The sequence below is a fragment of the Pezoporus occidentalis genome, unplaced genomic scaffold (assembly GCF_034315485.1).
Source record: "Pezoporus occidentalis ecotype Australia unplaced genomic scaffold, CSIRO_AGI_Poc_V1 ctg1092, whole genome shotgun sequence".
NCBI lineage: Eukaryota > Metazoa > Chordata > Aves > Psittaciformes > Psittacidae > Pezoporus > Pezoporus occidentalis.
Window position 1 is genome coordinate 742 of NW_026912878.1, and position 22,543 is coordinate 23,284.

Consider the following 22,543-nt stretch of genomic DNA (forward strand, 5'->3'; position numbering starts at 1 on the left):
GCTGGGGGTGGGGATGGGGTTCTGGGGCATCCCCGGTTGTGGGGTGCTGGGGGGGTGGGGGTGGGGTTCGGGGGGGTCCCCGGTTGAGGGGTGCTGGGGGATGGGGGTAGGGGTTCGGGGTTCCCCAGTTGTGGGGTGCTGGGGGGTGGGGGTCTGGGGGTTCCCCGGTTGTGGGGTGCTGGGGGGGTGGGGGTGGGGGTTCGGGGGTTCCCCGTTTGTGGGGTGCTGGGGGTGGGGGTGAGGTTCAGGGGGGTCCCCGGTTGTGGGGTGCTGTGGGTGGGGTTCGGGGGGGTCCCCGGTTGTGGGGTGCTGGGGTTGGGGGTCTGGGGGGGTGCCCAGTTGGGGGGTGCTGGGGGTGGGGTTAGGGGGTTCCCCAGTTGTGGGGTGCTGGGGGGGTCCCTGATGTGTCCTGTACCCCCCCCCAGGACATCAACAAGCGCCTGTCGCTGCCGGCTGACCCCCGCCTGCCCGAGGGGGGCCTGGGGCTGCCCGGGCCCCTGAGCCGCCGCCTGCGCCGCGTCTCCCTGGTGCGTCCCGCTGGGAACCAGTATGGACCAGTATGGACCAGTATGGACTGGTATAGATCAGTATGGACCGGTATAGACCAGTATGGACCAGTATGGACCAGTATAGACCAGTATAGACCAGTATGAACCGGTATAGACCAGTATGGGCCAGTATGGACCAGTATGGACTGGTATAGATCAGTATAGACCAGTATAGACCAGTATGGACCAGTATAGACCAGTATGGACCAGTATGGACTGGTATAGACCGGTATAGATCAGTATGGACCAGTATAGACTGGTATGGACTGGTATAGACCAGTATGGACTGGTATAGACCGGTATAAATTGGTATAGACTGGTATAGATCGGTATAGACCGGTATGGGCCGTATAGACCGGTATAGATCAGTATAGACCAGTATAGATTGGTATAGACCGGTATGGACTGGTATAGACAGTTATAAACCAGTATAGATCGGTATAGACCAGTATGGACCGGTATAGACAGGTATAAACCAGTGTAAACCAGTGTAAACCGATATAAACCAGTATAAACTTGTATAAACCAGTATAAACCGAAATAAAATGGTATAAACCAGTGTAAACCGATATAAACCAGTATAAACTTGTATAAACTGGTATAAACTAGTGTAAACTAATATAAACCAATATAAACCGGTATAAACCTGTATAAATGGGTATAAAAGGGTATAAACCAGTATAAATCCGGGTATAAACGAGTATAAACCAGTGTAAACCGGTATAAACAGGTATAAATCGCTATAAACCAGTACAAACCAGTGTAAATTAGTATAAACCGTTATAAAGCAGTATAAACCAGTGTAAGCCAGTGTAAACCGGTATAGACCAGTATAAACCAGCATAAACCGGTATGGACCAGTATAAACCTGTATGGACCAGTATAAACCAGCATAAACCGGTATGGACCAGTATAAACCGGTATAGACCAGTATAAACCAGCATAAACCGGTATGGACCAGTATAAACCGGTATGGACCAGTATAATTATAAGCCGGTATAAACCACTATGGAGCAATATGGACTAGTATAAATTGGTATGGACCAGTATAAACCAGTATAAGCCAGTATGGACAGGTATGGACTAGTATAAACCAGTAGGGCCCAGTACAAACCGTTACAGCTCAGTACAAACCAGTACAGACCAGTACGGCCCAGTACAAACCAGTATGGTTCAGTATGGACCAGTACGGACCGGTAGAAACCGGTATGGTCCAGTACGGCCCAGTATGGACCAGTATAAACCAGTATGGTCCAGTATGGCCCAGTATGAACCAGTATAAACCAGTATGGACCAGTACGGCACAGTATGGCCCAGTACAGCCCAGTATGGTCCAGTACAGACCAGTATGGCCCAGTACAGACCAGTACAGACCAGTATGGCCCAGTACAGACCAGTACGGCCCAGTACAAACCAGTACGGCCCAGTACAAACCAGTATGGCCCAGTACAGACCAGTATGGCCCAGTACGTCCCAGTATGGCCGAGTACAAACCAGTATGGCCCAGTACAGACCAGTATGGCCCAGTACGTCCCAGTATGGCCCAGTACGAACCAGTACAGACCAGTATGGCTCAGTACGTCCCAGTATGGCCCAGTATGAACCAGTATGGCCCAGTATGGGGCTCCCAGTGACTTGCGCTTCCCCCCGCAGTCGGAGATCGGCTTCGGGAAGCTGGAGACCTACGTGAAGCTGGACAAACTGGGCGAGGTGAGGGGCAGGGGCTCCGCTGCTGCCCCCCAACCGTGGCCGTGGGGGTCCCGTCCCCCCCCCCACACCCTGCCCCACAGCGGAGCTCCGGGTCCTTGCGTCCCCACATCCCCCTTGGCCCTATGGCCCCCAATGGTCCCCAATGGCCCCCAATGGCCCCAATGGCCCCCATGGCTCCCAATACCCCCCCCCAATGCCCCCCAATGGCCCCCAATGCCCCCTAATGGCCCCCCATGCCCCCCAATGTCCCCATGTCCCCAACGTCCCCCATGTCACCTCCTTGTCCCCACATTCCCCCCATCCCCCATATCCCCCAATGTCCCCCCCATCCCAATGTCCCCCCCATATCCCCAATGTCCCCATATCCCCCCCATCTCCCTTGTCCCCCCCATGCCCCATATCCCCCCCATGCCCCCATATCCCCCAATGTCCCCCCCATCCCAATGTCCCCCCCATCTCCCTCATGCCCCCCATGCCCCATATCCCCCCCATGCCCCCATATCCCCCAATGCCCCCCCATCCCAATGTCCCCCCCATATCCCCAATGCCCCCCATGCCCCATATCCCCCAATGCCCCCCCATCCCAATGTCCCCCCCATATCCCCCCATCTCCCTTGTCCCCCCCATGCCCCCCAACACCCCCCCCATCCCCAGGGCACCTACGCCACGGTGTACAAGGGCCGCAGCAAACTGACCGAGAACCTGGTGGCGCTGAAGGAGATCCGCCTGGAGCACGAGGAGGGGGCCCCCTGCACGGCCATCCGGGAGGGTGAGAGCCCCCCCACACACCCCACGGGACATGGGGGGGTCCCCCTGCACCCAGGACATGTGGGGGTCCCCCTGCACCCAGGACATGTGGGGGTCCTGGCCCCATCCCCTGCACCCAGGACATGGGGGGGTCCCCCTGCACCCAGGACATCGGGGGGTCCTGGCCCCTATCCCCATCCCCAGGACAGGGAGGGGTCCTGGCCCCATCCCCTGCACCCAGGACATGGGGGGGTCCTGGCCCCATCCCCACACCAGGACATGGGGGGGGTCCCTCTGCACCCAGGACATGGGGGGGTCCTGGCCCCATCCCCTGCACCCAGGACATGGGGGGGTCCTGGCCCCATCCCCACACCAGGACATGTGGGGGTCCCCCTGCACCCAGGACATGGGGGGGTCCTGGCCCCATCCCCTGCACCCAGGACATGGGGGGGTCCCCCTGCACCCAGGACATGGGGAGGTCCTGGCCCCATCCCCACACCAGGACATGGGGGGGTCCCTCTGCACCCAGGACATGGGGGGGTTCTGGCCCCCATCCCCTGCACCCAGGACATGGGGGGGTCCTGGCCCCCATCCCCATGCCCAGGACATGGGGGGGTCCCCCTGCACCCAGGACATTGGGGGGGGCGGGGGTCCTGGACCTCCTTGTCAATGGGTGCCCCCCCCCCTGCACCCAGGACATGGGGGGATCCTGGCCCCCATCCCCTGCACCCAGGACATTGGGGGGGGGGGGGTGTCCTGGGCCTCCTTGTCAATGGGTGCCCCCCCCCCCCCCCCCCCCGCAGTGTCCCTGCTGCGGGACCTCAAGCACGCCAACGTGGTGACGCTGCACGACATCGTCCACACGCCCCAGTGCCTCACGCTCGTCTTCGAGTACCTGGTGAGCAGCTGAAAGCCCCGCTTTGGGGCCCCAAAACCCCCTTTCTGGGCCCAAAAATACCCCTTCTGCACCCAAAACTGCCCTTTCTGTGCCCAAAACCACCTTTGTGCACCCAAAACCCAACCTTCTGCACCCAAAACCCCCCTTTCTGCACCCAAACCCACCCATTCTGCACCCAAAACCACCTTTCTGGGCCCAAAACCACCTTTCTGCACCCAAAAATACCCTTTCTGGACCCCAAACCCACCCTTTCTGCGCCCAAACCCACCCCTTCTGCGCCCAAAACCCCCTTTCTGCGCCCAAAACCACCCTTCTGCACCCAAAAATACCCCTTCTGCACCCGAAAACCAAACTTCTGCACCCAAAAACCAAACTTCTGCACCCAAAAATAGCCCTTCTGCACCCAAAACCCAACCTTCTGCACCCAAAACCCCCCTTTCTGCACCCAAAACCCAAACTTCTGCAACCAAAACCCCCCTTTCTGCACCCAAAAACCAACCTTCTGCACCCAAAACCCCCCTTCTGCACCCAAAACCCCCTTTCTGCACCCAAAACCACCCCTTCTGCACCCAAAACCACCCCTTCTGCACCCAAAACCCCCCTTTCTGCACCCAAAACCAAACATCTGCACCCAAAACCACCCCTTCTGCACCCTGAACTGCCCTTTCTGCACCCAAAACCCCCTTTCTGCACCCAAAACCCCCTTTCTGCACCCAAAACCACCCTTTTGCACCCAAAACCCAACTCCTGCACCCCGAAATACCCCATCTGCACCCAACCCCCCCCCATGGGACCCCAACCCCCCCACCTTCTGCACCCCCCCTCTGTGTCCCCCCCCATCCCCTTTTGTGGGGTCCCCCCATCCTGATCCCCCCCCATTTTTGGGGTGCCCCATCCTGATCCCCCCCATTTTTGGGGTCCCCCATCCTGATCCTCCCCATTTTTGGGGTCCCCCCCATCCTGATCCCCCCCATTTTTGGGGTGCCCCATCCTGATCTCCCCCCATTTTTGGGGTCCCCCCATCCTGATCCTCCCCATTTTTGGGGTGCCCCATCCTGATCCATTTTTGGGGTCCCCCCCATCCTGATCCCCCCCCATTTTTGGGGTCCCCCATCCTGATCCCCCCCCCAGGACCGGGACCTCAAGCAGTACCTGGATGACTGCGGCAGCGTCATCAGCATGCACAACGTCAAGGTGGGGGGCAAAGGGGGGGTAAAGGGGGTCTGGGGTGGGCGTGGGGTGCAATGGGGTGTGCGTGGGGTACAATGGGGTGCAATGGGGTGTGCATGGGGTACAATGGGGTGTGCAATGGTGTGCAATGGGGTGTAATGGGGTGTACAGTGGTGTGCAATGGGGTGCAATGGGATGCAGTGGGGTGTGCAATGGGGTGTGCAATGGGGTACAATGGGGTGTACAATGGGGTGTACAATGGGGTGTGCAATGGGGTGTGCAATGGGGTGCAATGGGGTGTAGTGGGTTACAATGGGGTGCAATGGGGTGTGCAATGGAGTGTGCATGGGGTACAATGGGGTGTACAATGGGGTGTACAATGGGGTGTACAATGGGGTGTACAATGGGGTGCAATGGGGTGTGCAATGGGGTGCAATGGGGTGTAATGGGGTGTACAGTGGGGTGCAATGGGATGCAATGGTGTGCAATGGGGTACAATGGGATGCAATGGGGTACAATGGGGTGCAATGGGATGCAATGGGATGCAATGGTGTGCAATGGGGTACAATGGGATGCAATGGGGTGCAATGGGGTACAATGGGATGCAATGGGGTGCAATGGGATGCAATGGGATGCACTGGTGTGCAATGGGGTGCAATGGGATGCAATGGGGTACAATGGGATGCACTGGTGTGCAATGGGGTGCAATGGGATGCAATGGGATGCAAAGGTGTGCAATGGGGTGCAATGGGATGCAATGGGGTGCAATGGGAAGCAGTGGGATGCAATGGGATGCAATGGGGTACAATGGGGTGCAATGGGATGCAATGGGGTGCACTGGCATGCACTGGGTGTGTAAGGCGTTGTTTTGGGGTGCGGGGGGGGGGGGTGCAGCTCTTCCTCTTCCAGCTCCTGCGGGGCCTGGCCTTCTGCCACCGGCACAAGGTGCTGCACCGCGACCTCAAGCCCCAGAACCTCCTGCTCAGCCGGCGCGGGGACCTCAAGCTGGCGGATTTCGGTCAGGGGGGCACCAAAACACCCAAAACAGCACAAAAACAGCCCAAAACTGCCCCAAAACAGCACAAAAATGCCCCAAAACAGCCCAAAACTGACCCAAAACAGCCCAAAACAGCCCAAAACCAGCCCAAAACTGCCCCAAAACAGCACAAAACTGCCCCAAAACACCGCAAAACTGCCCCAAAACAGCACAAAACTGCCCCAAAACACTGCAAAACTGACCCAAAACATCCCAAAACTGCCCCAAAACAGCCCAACACTGCCCCAAAACAGCCCAAAACTGACCCAAAACAGCACAAAACTGCCCCAAAACAGCCCAAAACTGCCCCAAAACAGCCCAAAACTGATCCAAAGCAGCCCAAAAATGCCCCAGAACAGCCCAAAACTGCCCCAAACCAGCCCAAAACTGCCCCAAACCAGCACAAAACTGCCCCAAAACACCGCAAAACTGCCCCAAAACAGCACAAAACTGCCCCAAAACACCGCAAAACTGACCCAAAACATCCCAAAACTGCCCCAAAACAGCCCAACACTGCCCCAAAACAGCCCAAAACTGACCCAAAACAGCCCAAAACTGCCCCAAAACAGCCCAAAACTGATCCAAAGCAGCCCAAAACTGCCCCAGAACAGCCCAAAACTGCCCCAAACCAGCCCAAAACTGCCCCAAAACAGCCCAAAACTGCCCAAAAAACAGCCCAAAACTGACCCAAAACAGCCCAAAACTGCCCAAAAAACAGCCCAAAACTGACCCAAAACAGCACAAAACTGACCCAAAACAGCCCAAAACTGCCCCAAAACAGCACAAAAATGCCCCAAAACACCCAAAACTGCCCTAAAACAGCACAAAACTGCCCCAAAACACCCCAAAACTGCCCCAAAACAGCACAAAACTGACCCAAAACAGCCCAAAACTGCCCCAAAACAGCACAAAACTGCCCCAAAACAGCCCAAAAATGCCCCAAAACTGCCCAAAACTGCCCCAAAACAGCCCAAAACTGACCCAAAACAGCCCAAAACTGCCCCAAAACAGCCCCAAACTGATCCAAAACAGCCCAAAACTGCCCCAAAACAGCCCCAAACTGATCCAAAACAGCCCAAAAATGCCCCAAAACAGCCCAAAACCGCCCCAAAACAGCCCAAAACTGCCCCAAAACAGCCCAAAACTGCCCCAAAACACCGCAAAACTGCCCCAAAACAGCACAAAACTGCCCCAAAACAGCACAAAACTGCCCCAAAACAGCCCAAAACTACCCCACAACAGCCCAAAACTGCCCCAAAACAGCCCAAAACTGCCCCAAAACAGCCCAAAAATGCCCCAAAACACCGCAAAACTGCCCCAAAACAGCACAAAAATGCCCCAAAACTGCCCAAAACTGCCCCAAAACAGCCCAAAACAGCCCAAAACAACTCAAAACTGCCCCAAAACAGCATAAAACTGCCCCAAAACAGCCCAAAACACACCAAAACAACTCAAAACTGCCCCAAAACAGCACAAAACACCCCAAAACAGCACAAAACTCCCTCAAAACAGCCCAAAACAACCCAAACCAGCCCAAACCACCCCAAAACAGCACAAAACACACAGAAACAGGCCAAAACACCCAAAACCAGCCAAAAACACCCGAAAAAAAACCCAAAACACCCCAAAACTGCCCCAAACCAACACATAACAACCCAGGACCCCTTTGGGACCCCAATTACCCCCCCAACCCCATTTCCCCCCCGGGACCCCCTTGGGACCCCATTGCCCCCCTGTGACCCCATTCCCCCCCCCGTGACCCCATTCCCCCCCAACCCATTCCCCCCCCGTGACCCCATTTCCCCCCCACCCCCATTCCCCCCCCTGTGACCCCATCCCCCCCCACCCCCATTTCCCCCCCCGTGACCCCATTGCCCCCCCCCTTGTGACCCCATCCCCCCCGTGACCCCATTCCCCCCCTTGGGACCCCATTCCCCCCCCGTGACCCCATTTCCCCCCCAACCCCATTCCCCCGCCCCGTGACCCCATTCCCCCCCTCAAACCCCATTCCCCCCCCGTGACCCCATTCCCCCCCTTGGGACCCCATTTCCCCCACCCCCATTCCCCCCCGTGACCCCATTCCCCCCCGTGACCCCATTCCCCCCCCGTGACCCCATTCCCCCCCCCCTTGGGACCCCATTTCCCCCCCCCGTGACCCCATTTCCCCCCCCCGTGACCCCATTCCCCCCCCGTGACCCCATTCCCCCCCGTGACCCCATTCCCCCCCGTGACCCCATCCCCCCCCGTGACCCTATTCCCCCCCCGTGACCCCATTCCCCCCCGTGACCCCATTTCCCCCCCACCCCCATCCCCCCCGTGACCCCATTCCCCCCTTTGTGACCCCATTTCCCCCCCGTGACCCCATCCCCCCCCCTGACCCCATCCCCCCCCAGGCTTGGCGCGGGCTCAGTCCATCCCCACCAAGACGTACTCCAACGAGGTGGTGACGCTCTGGTACCGCCCCCCCGACATCCTCCTGGGCTCCACCGAGTATTCCACCCAGATCGACATGTGGTGAGGGGGGGGGGGGGGATGGGGGGATGGGGGGGGGGGTGGGGGGATGGGGGGTGGGGATGGGGGGCTGGGGGTCCCCATAGTGGTGGGATGGGGAAATGGGGATCGGGATGGGGGTGGGGATGTGGGGATGGGGATGGGGGGTCTGGGGGGTGGGAATGGGGGGTGGGGATGGGGGGTGGGATGGGGGGATGGGGGGATGGGGGGGGATGGGGGGATGGGGGCTGGGATGAGGGGTGGGAATGGGGGTGGGATGGGGGGGGATGGGGGGTGGGGATGGGGGGTGGGATGGGGATGGGGGGCTGGGGTGTGGGAATGGGGGGTGGGGATGGGGGTGGGATGGGGGGCTGGGGGGTGGAAATAGGGGTGGGATGGGTGGGGATGGGGGGTGGGGATGGGGGGCTGGGGGGTGGAAATGGGGGGTGGAATTGGGGGGGGATGGGGGGGATGGGGGGTGGAAATGGGGGGGCTCGGGGGTGGGAATGGGGGGTGGGGATGGGGGGATGGGGGGTTGGGGGATGGGGGTGATGGGGGGTGTGGGGAGGGGGGAATGGGGGGGATGGGGGGTGGAAATGGGGGGCTCGGGGGGGTGGGAATGGGGGTGGGAATGGGGGGTGGGAATGGGGGGCTGGGGGTGGGATGGGGGGGGCTGGGGGTGGGATGGGGATGGGATGGGGGGGATGGGGGGTGGGAGTGGGGGGTTGGGGGGCTGGGATGGGGGTTAGGGGGCTGGGAATGGGGGTCCTGGGGTGGGAATGGGGGGCTGGGGGGTGGGAGTGGGAGTCTGTGGGGCTGGGTTGGGGGGCTGGGGGGTGGGAATGGAAGGCTGGGGGGGGAATGGGGGTCAGGGGGTGGGAATGGGGGCCTGGGGGGTGGGAGTGGGGATCTGTGGGGCTGGGTTGGGGGTCTGGGGGTTGGGAATGGGGGTCTGGGGGTGGGAGTGGGGATCTGTGGGGCTTGGTTGGGGGGCTGGGGGTTGGGAATGGGGGTCAGGGGGGTGGGATTGGGGATCTGTGGGGCTGGGTTGGGGGTCCAGGGGGTGGGAGTGGGGATCTGTGGGGCTGAGTTGGGGGTCAGGGGGGTGGGAGTGGGGATCTGTGGGGCTTGGTTGGGGGTCCAGGGGTGTGGGATTGGGGATCTGTGGGGCTGGGTTGGGGGTCCAGGGGTGGAAGTGGGGATCTGTGGGGCTTGGTTGGGGGTCCAGGGGTGTGGGAGTGGGGATCTGTGGGGCTGGGTTGGGGGTCCAGGGGTGGGAGTGGGGATCTGTGGGGCTGGGTTGGGGGTCCAGGGGTGGGAATGGGGGTCCGGGGCTGGGAATGGGGGTCTGGGGGGTGGGAGTGGGAGTCTGTGGGGCTGGGTTGGGGGGCTGGGGGTTGGGAATGGGGGTCTGGGGGGTGGGAGTGGGGATCTGTGGGGCTGGGTTGGGGGTCCAGGGGTGTGGGAGTGGGGATCTGTGGGGCTGGGTTGGGGGTCAGGGGGGTGGGAGTGGGGATCTGTGGGGCTGAGTTGGGGGTCAGGGGGGTGGGAGTGGGGATCTGTGGGGCTTGGTTGGGGGTCCAGGGGTGTGGGATTGGGGATCTGTGGGGCTGGGTTGGGGGTCCAGGGTGTGTGAGTGCGGATCTGTGGGGCTGGGTTGGGGGTCCAGGGATGGGAATGTGGGTCCGGGGGTTGGGAACCGGGCTGCCAATCGGGACCCAGCCCTCTAGATGAGACCCCTATAGGCATCCCCCCACGTGCCCCCTATATGTGGGTCCCGTGCGCCCCACTGCAGGGGGGTGGGCTGCATCTTCTCGGAGATGGTGACGGGGCGGCCGCTGTTCCCCGGCTCCAGCGTGGAGGAGCAGCTGCGCTTCATCTTCCGGCTGCTCGGTGCGGGGTTTGGGGGGAAAAACGGGGGTTTGGGGAAAAAAAGGGGGGAAGGGGGGGGGAAGTTGGGGGGAAATTGCGGGGAAATTGGGGGGAAAATTGGGGGAAAATTGGGGGGGAAATTGGGGAAAATTGGGGGAAAATGGGGGAAAATTGGGGGAAAATTACGGGGAAATTGGGGGAAAATTGGGAAATTGGGAAAATGGGGGAAAATTGGAAAATTGGGGGAAATTGGGGGGAAATTGGGAAATTGGGGGGAAAATTGGGGGAAATTGGAAAATTGGGGGAAATTGGGGGAAAATTGGGGGAGAATTGGGGGAGAATTGGGGGAAATTGGGGGGAAATTGGGGGGAAATTGGGGGGAAAATTGGGAAAATTGGGGGAAAGTTGGGGGGGAAATTGGGGGTGTTTTGAGGGGAAATGGAAGGGGTTTGGGGGGGGGAATTAGAGATTTGGGGGGGAATTCCAAGGGGTTTTTGGGGTGAAAAAAGGGGGTTTTGGGAAAAAAAGGGGGGAAAGGGGGGGGGAAAGTTGGGGGGAAATTTGGGGGGGAAATTGGGGGAAAATTGGGGGGAAAATTGGGGGGAAAATTGGGGTGAAAATTGGGAAAATTGGGAAAATTGGGGGGAAAATTGGGAAAATTGGGGGGAAATTGGGGGGAAAATTGGGGGGAAATTGGGGGGTTTTGAGGGGAAATGGAAAGGTTTGGGGGGGGGGAATTTGAGATTCTGGGGGGGAATTCCAAGGGGTTTTGGGGGTGAAAAAAGGGGGTTTTGGGAAAAAACGGGGGAAGGGGGAGGGAATTTGGGGTAAAATTGGGGTAAAATTGGGAAAATTGGGGGGAAAATCAGGGGGAAATTGGGGGGTTTTGAGGGGAAATGGAAAGGTTTGGGGGGGGAATTTGAGATTCTGGGGGGGATTCCAAGGGGTTTTTCGGGTGAAAAAAGGGGGTTTTGGGAAAAAAAGGGGGAAAGGGGGGGGGAAGTTGGGGGGAAATTTGTGGGAAAATTTGGGGGGAAATTGGGGGGGTTTTGAGGGGAAATTGAAAGGTTTGGGGGGGGGAATTTGAGATTCTGGAGGGAATTCCAAGGGGTTTTTGGGGTGAAAAAAGGGGGTTTTGGGAAAAAAAGGGGGGAAAGGGGGGGGGAAGTTGGGGGGGAAATTTGGGGGGGAAATTGGGGGAAAATTGGGGGGAAAATTGGGGGAAAATTGGGGGGAAAATTGGGGGAAATTGGGGGGAAAATTGGGGGGAAAATTGGGGGAAAATTGGGGGGTTTTGAGGGGAAATGGAAAGGTTTGGGGGGGGGAATTTGAGATTCTGGGGGGGATTCCAAGGGGTTTTTGGGGTGAAAAAAGGGGGTTTTGGGAAAAAAAGGGGGAAGGGGGGGGAAGTTGGGGGAAAATTTAGGGTAAAATTGGGGGGGTTTTGAGGGGAAATGGAAAGGGTTTGGGGGGGGAATTTGAGATTTTGGGGGAAATCCAAGGGGTTTTTGGGGTGAAAAAAAAGGGGGTTTTGGGTACAGGAAGGGGGCAGGGGGGAAATGGGGGGGGGGCAAGTTGGGGTAAAATTTGGGGGGGGGGTTGAGGGGAAATGGGGTTTGGAGGAGGGGGAATTTGGGGAGAAATTGGAAGATTTTGGGGGAATTCAAAGGGGTTTTGGGGTGAAAAAAGGGGGTTTTGGGTAAAGGAAGGGGGGTAAATGGGGGGTTTGGGGCAATTTGATGGGTTTGGGGTAAAATTGGGGGGGTCAAGGGGGAATGGAAGGGGTTTGGGGGGGGGAATTTGGGGAGAAATTAGAAGATTTGGGGGAATTCCGAGGGATTTTGGGGGCATGAAAGGGGGTTTTGGGGGTGAATAAAGGGGATTTTGGGGTCTTCTTCCTTACCCCCCCCCCCCATTTGCACACAGGGACCCCAACAGAGGAGACGTGGCCAGGGATCGGGGCCAACGCCGAGTTCCGGGCCCACAAGTACCCCCCGTACCCCCCCGAGGGGCTGCTGCACCACGCCCCACGGTCTGCCCCATGGCGGGCTTGCTGCTGCCCCATAGCAAGGGGGAAGGTGGTCCTTGAGTGGGGAGGGGGCGTTGCTCCATAGGGGGAAGAAGTTGACCCATTGGAGGAGGGTATCGATGCCACAGGGGGTGGCTCTGCCCCATAGAGTGCATTGGGGTGTGTGTATGTGCCCCATAGAGGGTAGCTCTGCCCCATAGAGGGGATTGGGGTGTGTGTATGTGCCCCATAGAGGGTGACGCTGCCCCATAGAGGGGGTTGGGGTGTGTGTATGTGCCCCATAGAGGGTGGCTCTGCCCCATAGAGTGCATTGGGGTGTGTGTATGTGCCCCATAGAGGGTGGCTCTGCCCCATAGAGGGGATTGGGGTGTGTGTATGTGCCCCATAGAGGGTGGCGCTGCCCCATAGAGGGGATTGGGGTGTGTGTATGTGCCCCATAGAGGGTGGCTCTGCCCCATAGAGTGGATTGGGGTGTGTGTATGTGCCCCATAGTGGGTGGCTCTGCCCCATAGAGTGGATTGGGGTGTGTGTATGTGCCCCATAGAGGATGGCTCTGCCCCACAGAGTGGATTGGGGTGTGTGTATGTGCCCCATAGAGGGTGGCTCTGCCCCATAGAGTGGATTGGGGTGTGTGTATGTGCCCCATAGAGGATGGCTCTGCCCCATAGAGTGGATTGGGGTGTGTGTATGTGCCCCATAGAGGGTGGCTCTGCCCCATAGAGGGGATTGGGGTGTGTGTATGTGCCCCATAGAGTGGATTGGGGTGTGTGTATGTGCCCCATGGAGGGTGGCTCTGCCCCATAGAGGGGATTGGGGTGTGTGTATGTGCCCCATAGAGGATGGCTCTGCCCCATAGAGTGGATTGGGGTGTGTGTATGTGCCCCATAGAGGGTGTCTCTGCCCCATAGAGTGGATTGGGGTGTGTGTTTGTGCCCCATAGAGGGTGGCTCTGTCCCATAGAGTGGATTGGGGTGTGTGTATGTGCCCCATAGAGTGGATTGGGGTGTGTGTAGGTGCCCCATAGAGGGTGGCTCTGCCCCATAGAGTGGATTGGGGTGTGTGTATGTGCCCCATAGATGGTGGCTCTGCCCCATAGCAGGAGCTGGGGGGTACCTGACTTCCTCTTCCCCCCCCCAGGCTGGACCAGGATGGTGCGGACCTGCTGGGGCAGCTACTGCAGGTGAGGGGGGGGGGCGTGGCCACACCTAACCCCGCCCCTTCCCCATAAACCCCGCCCCTTCCCTAAGCCCCTCCTACATGGGGGGCGGTGCTTGGACCGCCAATGGCTGGGTCCATGCAGGGCTGGGGGGGGGGGGGGAAGAGGGGGCGGAGCTTGATGGGGTGTGGGCGGGGCACACAAGGGGGCGTGTCCCTCACGGTGGGCGTGTCCTAATGGGGTGTGGGCGGGGCAGTTCGAGGGGCGGCGGCGGCTGCCGGCGGCTGAGGCCATGGCGCACCCGTTCTTCGCGTGCCTGGGGCCCCGCGTCACCACCCTGCCCGACAGTGAGTGGTTGGGGCCGAAAGGGGGCGGGGCTTGGGGGGGGGCGGGGCTTGAGGGGGAGGCGGGGCTTGGCGTGGGACGGGTAGTGGGAAAGGCAGTGGTTTAAGTGGGGTTGTGGGCGGGGCTGGGGGGTGGGGGTGAAGTGGGCGGGGTCAATGTGTTTAAAGGGGCGGGGATTTAAAGGAGGCGGGGCTTAGAGTGGGAAGGGTTCAATGGGGGTTGTGGGAGGGGCAGTGGTTTAGGTTGTGGGCGGGGCTTCGGGGTGGGGTTAAGTGGGCGGGGTCAATGTGGTCAAAGGGGGCGGGGCTTAAAGGGGAGGCGGGGCATGGAGTGGGAAGGGTTCAATGGCAGTTGTGGGAGAGGCAGTGGTTTAGGTTGTGGGCGGGGCTTCGGGGTGGGGTAAAGGGGGCGGGGTCAATGTGGTCAAAGGGGGCGGGTCTTAAAGGGGAGGCGGGGCTTGGAGTGGGAAGGGTTCAATGGGGGTTGTGGGAGGGGCAGTGGTTTACCTTGCGGGTGGGGTAAAGTGGGCGGGGTCTAAGGTGGTTAAGGGGGCGTGGCTTAAAGGAGGCGGGGCTTGGAGTGGGAAGGGTTCAATGGGGCTTGTGGGAGGGGCTTCAAGGGGGCGTGGTTTTGATTGGGCAGTGTCCGGTGGGTTAAAGTGGGAGGGGTTTAAGTGGGGTTGTGGGCGGGGCTTCAGGGGTGGGGCTGAAAAGGGGCGGGGCTTAGAGGGGTGTAAGAGCAGACCGTTATGGGGGCAGGACTTGAGGGGCGAGGCTTGGTGGGGGCGTGTCCTGTGTGGGTGGCGGGGGGGGGCGTGGCTTGTTTTTTGGCCACGCCCCTTATGCAAATCTCCCCCCCCCAGCCACCTCCATCTTCGCACTGAAGGAGATCCAGCTGCAGAAGGAGCCGGGGCTGCGCTCGGCCACGCTGCCCCCCCCAGGTCAGCCCCCCAAAAATGGGAACCCCCCCCCAACCCCAGACCCCCCCAACCCCAGACCCCCCCCCCCCCCCACATCCAGGACCCTTCCAAAAGTGGGTCCCTGCCCCCCAAACTTTAAGGCCCCCCCCCAACTTCCCCTCCCCCCAATTTTTGGGGGGGTCCTTTAGGATTCTCCCTATTTTGGGGGTTTCCCCCCCTGAGCCCCCCCTTTTTATCGCCCCCCCCCCCCAGGTTCCTCAGCCTTTCGGGTGCTCGACACGGAGTTCTGACACTGAGCAGGTAAGGGACCCCCAATATTAGGATGACCCCCCCCAACTTCTCCATGGGCCCCCCCCCAATAGATCCCCATCGAAACTGGGGCGCAACCCCCCCAAAAAGGAAGAAGATTCCCCAAAAGATGGGGAAACAGCCCCAAAAATGAGCCCCCCCCCCAAAGTGTGGGGAGCCCAAAAATAGGGGGGCCTCTCTGATGGGGGGGGTGGAATTAGGTTTTAGGGGTCCCCCCCCTTAACCTTTTCCTCTCCCCACAGCCCTCGGATCGCTGCTGCAACGCCCTGGGAACCCCCCCCAACACTGGTTGGGGGGCAGGGGGGGTTTGACCCCCAAAACTGGGGCCCATCTGCTCGAAACTGGGGGGGGGGGCACCCCCAAAATGGATTTTGGGGGGGGCACCCTAGAACTAAAGGGGGATCCCCCCAAAGTGTTACTACACCCTCCCCCCCCCGAAGAGCTGCTGCTGGATTTGGGGGCGATCCCATGGGCCCCCTTGTTATGGGGAGCACCCCCCCTATTTTTTGGGGGGGGGTCCCTCGATTTTGGCCCCCCCTCCCCCGATTTCCTTCGAGTTTTATTTTTTCAAGGCAATATTATAAAGAAGAGTCTATATTGGGGGGGGGGGCTGCAATGGGGGCAGTTTTGGGGGGGGGGGGTGTCCCCTTCTGAGCTTCCTCTGAGGTTACTCACACTTTACTCCAGGGTTACTTGGGGGGGGGGGGAGGACTCTTTACCTCCTGGGGGAGGTCCCTGGCGCTATGGGGTGGGCGGGGGGGGGGGGCTTGGTCCATGGTTACTCCCATGTTACTACAGGGTTACTCAGGCCCTACTCCCCCTTTACACCAAGGCAGCTGTGGGGCCGCTCCTGCCCTGTTCCAGCCTTACTCAGCCTTTACTCCCTTGCTGTCGGCTTCTACTCCGTGGTTACTCCATCACTGCTCAGCATGGGGCTGCACCTTCCCCTTTGGTGCTCGGGGGGCTTACTCAGAGCTTACTCACACCTTACCTTAAGGGTTATGCAGTGGTGTATTGCTCTTCAGAACCTAGGGTTACCCATTTTTGGGGGGGGGGGGGGGCTTGCTCTATGTTTACTCAGCCCTTACGTTGAGCTTCTTTGCTCCTGGTCAGGGTTGGGGGGGGGGAGGCCTTACTCTGGGTTTACTCAGCTCTGCCTTTGGGGTGATTTGGTGCTTTATTGATGCCCCCTTTCCCTTCTGTGCCCCCCCCCCCCCGTTTCCTTGGCCTTTACTCTGCTTTTACTCAGCCTTGCTTCTCCCATCCCTTGTCCAGCTCCTCGGCACAGCCTTTACTCAGCCTTTACTCAGAGCTTCCTCGGCCTTCTCCTGCTCGGTTGTCCCCTACTTATGGCTTTAATCCCAGGTTGTTTCATCCTCACAGCCCTACTCCAGCGTTACACAAACCCCATCTTAACCCAGTGAGGAGGTCCTCTCGACACTGACGTGCTCCATACTCATAGGTGGGACTCACGAGGGTCTCAGGCCTTACTCAGAGGTTACTAAGGCCTTAGGGGGCCAGCCCCAGAGGGCTTTTAGGGTCACACAATGGCACCGTCTTTGCTACTACGCAGTGGTACAAAGCCCCCCCCCCCCCGCTTACTCAGCCCCTTCCTTTGCTCCCCGTGCACGACTTACTCAGACTTTACACCATTGCCTTGTGCCAGGTCTTTGTCCAAGCCCTTTCTCCAAGGATACTCCATGGATACACGCACTTTGCTTTGCTTCTTTACTCTGAGCAAGGTACTCTTCCCCCCGTCCCCCCCCCTGTCCCCCCAGGGTGTATTCAAGCCCATTTGGGGTTCACAGTGGTTACTCCAGGGTTACTCAGCCCTTAGGTTGGTCCCTTGGAGTTAGTCCATGTGCTTGATGCTGAAGTTACTCAGCCACTACTCCAGGTCACAGCTCCCACTGGGGTTATCCAATACACTGATGATGGGTGGAATACTCCTTACTCCCAGGTTACTACGTACTCTATGGCCACACAAGCGTTCCTCCAAGCTAGGGTTACTATTGTGTTACTCCGGGTTTACTCACCCGTCACCCCAATGCAGGGCGCTGCTCTGGGGTTGCAGTGGGTGCCAATGGCACCCTTCAGGGTTACTCATAGGTTGTTGGAGGGTTGTTACTCCAGGGTTACTCATAGGTTGTTGGAGGGTTGTTAACTACAGGTTTACTCACCCGTCACCCCAATGCAGGGCGCTACTCTGGGGTTACAATGGGTGCCAATGGCACCCTTCACAGTTACAGGTTGTTGGAGGGTTGTTACTCCAGAGTTACTCACAGGTGGTTACTCCAGGGTTACTCATAGGTTATTGGAGGCTTGTTACTCTGGGTTTACTCACCCATCACCCCAATGCAAGGCTCTACTTTGGGGTTACAATGGGTGCCAATGGCACCCTTCACGGTTACTCACAGGTTGTTAGAGTTGTTACTCCAGAGTTACTCACAGGTTATTGGAACCTTGTTACTCTGGGTTTACTCACCCATCACCCCAATGCAAGGCTCTACTTTGGGGTTACAATGGGTGCCAATGGCACCCTTCACGGTTACTCACAGGTCATTGGAGGGTTGTTACTCCAGAGTTACTCACAGGTGGTTACTCCAGGGTTACTCACAGGCGGTTACTCCAGGGTTACCCCCATTCCATGCAGGGCTGACACCCCTGGAGCTTAGCGACACCCCAGGGCCCCCTTCCAGCCTTAAGCATGGGGTTACTCTGGCTTTACTCCCCCTTTACTCCGAGGTTACTCACACCTCGCTCCTCCCAGCACATCCAGCACCGCTCAGGATTGCCCCTATCCCCCCCCCCATCCCTATGGGTCCCTGTATGTAACCTGTGTGTAAATATGTACATAAGGGAGTGGGGTTTTTTACATGCAGCATGAGCCCCTATAGCGCCCATGGGGGGGGGGTGGTGTGGGGCAGAGCCTCGGTGCCCCCCCCCCCCATATGGGGATATAGGGGTCGCTTGGGGGGGGGGTGGGGTGGTGGTGATGGGGTGGGATCGTATGGATCCTATAGGCTCTTCACCCCCCCCCCCCCAACCGGGAAAGTGACGTCACGTAGCGGGCGGGGTGACGTCACGCGGTGGGCGGGGCTTGGCGCCTCGGCTGTACGGTACCGACCATTAAAGCCTCCCTGGGACACGCCCGTGACCCCTGTGTGACCCCGCGTCCCCGCCCCCCCCCCCCCCCCCCCGCAATGGTTTCGTCCGCGCGCAGGGGGGAGGGTCCCGCAGGCTCGGCCAATGGCGTTGCAGGGCGGTGGTGACGTGGGCGGGGTTTCAGGCTCAGCCATTGGTTCCCTATCGTGGCGGAGCCCACCCCCCCCCCCCAGGACCCTGTCGCGACAGCGCGGGGGGGGAGGGGTGGGTGGGTGACTTTCAGTGACGTCACTGGGGGAAACCCCCTCAGTGGTTGTGACGTCACGAAGGGGACACACGCTGGCACGGGGCAATCCCTGTCTCGCGGTTGTGACGTCAGACAGGACCCACGTGGGGTGGAGGGTGGGGGTTTCCCAGTGGCGTTATGACGTCACTGCCCGCTGTAATGTCACGGGGCCCCCGAGCGCGGAAGTGACGTCACAGGGACTCCTCCTTGTGGCCTTGTGACGTCACACTGCTGCCGTCGTGACGTCACAGCCCCTTGTGGGGGGGGGGTGGGGGGGTGGGAATTCCAACAAGAGTCGTGACGTCATAGAGGGTTCCCCACCGGGCCTGTGACGCCACTGGGGACCCATGTGAGGTTATGACGTCACAGGGGAGGTCCCGATGGGGAGCTCATCCCTATAGCCCCAGACCCCAATGAACAGTCCCCCCCATCCCTATAGCCCCAGACCCCCTGGTCCCTCTGGATCCCCCCATCCCTCTATAGCCCCGAGACCCCCTGATCCCCCCCCCCAGTCCCTCTGGGATCCCCCCCCCGATCCCCCAATCCCTCTGGATCCCCCCCGATCCCTCTGGATCCCCCCCCCCCCCCGATCCCCCTGGATCCCCCCCGCCCGATCCCTCTGGATCTCCCCTCAGATCCCTCTGGATCCACCCCAGATCCCCCCCCCCCGATCCCCCTGGATCCCCCCCCCCAATCCCTCTGGATCCCCCCCCCAGATCCCTCTGGATCCCCCCTCCAGATCCCTCTGGATCCCCTCCAGATCCCCCTGGATCCCCCCCCCAATCCCTCTGGATCCCCCCCCCAGATCCCTCTGGATCCTCCCACCAGATCCCCTGCATCCCCCCCCCCCCACACCCTCTGTGCCATGGGGCCCGATCCCTCTGGATCCCCCTCCAGATCCCCCTTACCCCCCCCCCAAGGCCCGATCCCCCCCCCCTCCCTGGATCCCCCCCCCACCCTCTGTGCCCATTCCCGGCCCCACTCCCAAGGCACCATAAATCCCCCCCCGCGCTCCTAAACTACAACTCCCATCATGCCCCGCGCCCACGTTGCGCTGCGTCGCTCCGCAGGCGTCGTCACGCGTCACTTCCGCCACCGGCGGTGTTGCCATGGCGACGGCCGTGCGGCTGCGGCCTAGCTCCGGCGCGGCGGCCCCGCTGCAGGCCCAGCTCCTGCCCTGCGAGCTCCGGTACCGGGGCCCCGCGCCCGTGGCCGCGTTCCTGAGGGTGCGGAGCGGGGATGGAGGCGGTGAGCGAGAGCCGGGGGGGGCGGAGCGGGGGTGTGGGGCAGAGCCTCTTGGGTGGGGCGGGGGGGGGGAGCTTCTTGTGTGGGGCAGAGTGGGGGGGGGGTGGCTCTTGTGTGGGGCAGAGCGGGGGGGAGCTTCTTGTGTGGGGCAGTGTGGGGGGGTGAGCTTCTGGTGTGGGGCAGAGCGGGGGGGGGTGGCTCTTGTGGGAGGGAGCTTCTTGTGTGGGGCAGAGCCGGGGGGGGGGTGGCTCTTGTGTGGGGCCGGGGGGGGGGCTCTTGTTGGGGGGGGAGCTTCTTGTGTGGGGCAGAGTTGGGGGGGGTCTCTTGTGTGGGGCAGAGCCTCTTGTGTGGGGCAGAGTGGGGGGGTGAGCTTCCGGTGTGGGGCAGAGCGGGGGTCGGGGGGCTCTTGTGTGGGGCAGAGCGGGGGGAGCTTCTTGTGTGGGGCAGTGTGGGGAGGTGAGCTTCTGGTGTGGGGCAGAGCGGGGGGGGGGGTGGCTCTTGTTGGGGGGGGAGCTTCTTGTGTGGGGCAGAGCCGGGGGGGGGTGGCTCTTGTGTGGGGCCGGGGGGGGGGCTCTTGTTGGGGGGGGAGTTTCTTGTGTGGGGCAGAGTTGGGGGGGGTCTCTTGTGTGGGGCAGAGCCTCTTGTGTGGGGCAGAGTGGGGGGGTGAGCTTCCGGTGTGGGGCAGAGCAGGGGTCGGGGGGCTCTTGTGTGGGGCAGAGCGGGGGGAGCTTCTTGTGTGGGGCAGAGCCTCTTGTGTGGGGCGGGGGGGGGAGCTTCTTGTGTGGGGCAGAGCGGGGGGGGGTGGCGCTTGTGGGGGGCGGGGGGGGGGGGCTCGTGTGGGGGGGGGAGCTTCTTGTGTGGGGCAGAGTTGGGGGGGGTCTCCTGTGTGGGGCAGAGCCTCTTGTGTGGGGCGGAGCCGGGGGGGGAGCTTCTTGTGTGGGGCAGAGCCTGTTGTGTGGGGCAGAGTGGGGGGGTGAGCTTCTGGTGTGGGGCAGAGCGGGGGTGGGGGGGCTCTTGTGTGGGGCAGAGCCTCTTCTGTGGGGCGGAGCGGGGGGGGGGACTTCTTGTGTGGGGCAGAGTGGGGGGGAGCCTCTTCAGGTGCTGTTGGTTCTGTGCTGTGGGGCCCAGCAGCGCTATGGGGTGAAGTGTGGGGCTGCTCACACCCTGCCCCACGTTTCCCCCCCTTCCCTGCCCCATAGAGCTGTGGGCTTCGTTCCGGGGCCGGCGCATGGGGGGCCGGGACCTGCCTGTGCCCCACGGCTACCGCGGGATGGTGCTGCAGGAGGAGGACCCGCCCCACGGCGATGAGGTGAGGCTGCCCCACACTTGGGGGGCAGGTGACACCCCCAGCCCCGTTCTATGGGGCGAGCTGTGGGGCTGCCCCACACTTGGGGGGGCAGCTGACACCCCTAACCCTGTTCTATGGGGCGAGCTGTGGGGCTGCCCCACACTTGGGGAACAGCTGACACCCCCAACCCCATTCTATGGGGTGAGCTGTGGGGCTGCCCCACACTGACTCTGCCCCCCATAGGGCCGGTGTGTGACGGTGATAGGGACGTTCGATGCCATCAGGGACTGGGGGGCCGATGGAGTCCCCCCCCCCGGGGGTCTGGCCCTGACGCTGCAATGGGGGGACATCGCTCAGGCGGTGAGGCTGGGCCGGGACCCACACTTAGGGGGCAGGGGAGAGGGACCCACATGTGGGGGGCCCAGATGCCATTGTTGGTTCCCAGTGCTGGGCTGCACACTTGGGGGGGCAGGATGTGAACCCTTCAGCCCCACACTTGGGGGGCGGGATGGTGGGGTCCCAGGACCCACACTTGGGGGGCAGGATGGGAGCCCTTCAGCCCCATATTTGGGGGGGGGTGTCCCTGACACTTCAGGTCTTCAGTCCCAGACCCCACACTTGGGGGGCAGGATGGGAACCCCTCAGCGCCACTCTTGGGGCCACACTTGGGGGTCTCCAATTCCAGGCCCCACACTTGGGGGGCAGGATGGGAGGTCCAAGAACCCATACTTTGGGGTGTCCCTCACACTTGGGGGTCCTCAATCCCAGGCCCCACACTTGGGGGGCAGGATGGGAGGTCCTAGGACCCACACTTGGGGTTGTCCCTAACGCTTGGGGGTCCTCAATCCCAGACCCCACACTTGGGGGGCAGGATGGGAACCCCTCAGCGCCACTCTTGGGGCCACACTTGGGGGTCTCCAATTCCAGGCCCCACACTTGGGGGGCAGGATGGGAGGTCCAAGAACCCATACTTTGGGGTGTCCCTCACACTTGGGGGTCCCTAATCCCAGACCCCACACTTGGGGGGCAGGATGGGAGGTCCAAGTACCCATACTTTGGGGCATCCCTCACACTTGGGGGTCCCTAATCCCAGACCCCACACTTAGGGGTCAGGATGGGAGGTCCAACAACCCATACTGTGGGGCACCCTCACACTTGGGGGTCCCTAATCCCAGCCCCCCCCCTTGGGGGGCAGAACTGGACCCCCTCACCCCCCCCCCCCCCTTTCTTTCTCCCCATAGATCCACGCTCCGGTCATTGACAGTGACGAGGAGGAGGAGCCCTAACAAAACCCCACCCCCTTTTTGTTATGGGCGGAGCCTGCTCAAAGCCCCGCCCACCCCAATGCAACCAAAGGCGCCAAGTGCTGGGTGTTTAATAACAAAGGAAG

The 22,543-nt window shown here is 60.9% G+C and overlaps 2 protein-coding genes across 2 annotated transcripts; both read left to right on the forward strand.

Annotated features, from left to right (window-relative positions):
• Positions 1–377: 377 nt before the first annotated feature.
• LOC134167047 (cyclin-dependent kinase 16-like) lies at positions 378–15,508 on the forward strand (the record flags this gene model as incomplete). The annotated part of the gene is made up of 14 exons (XM_062625298.1): positions 378–527; positions 2,202–2,258; positions 2,913–3,027; positions 3,809–3,903; positions 5,035–5,097; positions 5,968–6,091; positions 8,503–8,623; positions 10,395–10,492; positions 12,398–12,503; positions 13,638–13,680; positions 13,913–14,003; positions 14,864–14,941; positions 15,173–15,220; positions 15,472–15,508. Coding segments are annotated over 13 exons (1,179 nt in total), but the record flags the coding sequence as incomplete, so codon positions are not given.
• Positions 15,509–18,758: 3,250 nt separating this feature from the next.
• On the forward strand, positions 18,759–22,461 carry RNASEH2C (ribonuclease H2 subunit C). Its single transcript, XM_062625273.1, has 5 exons — positions 18,759–18,776; positions 19,691–19,868; positions 21,065–21,174; positions 21,397–21,513; positions 22,395–22,461. The coding sequence occupies exons 1-5, from the start codon at positions 18,759–18,761 to the stop codon at positions 22,437–22,439; spliced, it is 468 nt and encodes a 155-aa protein (XP_062481257.1). The 3' UTR covers positions 22,440–22,461.
• Positions 22,462–22,543: the final 82 nt, after the last annotated feature.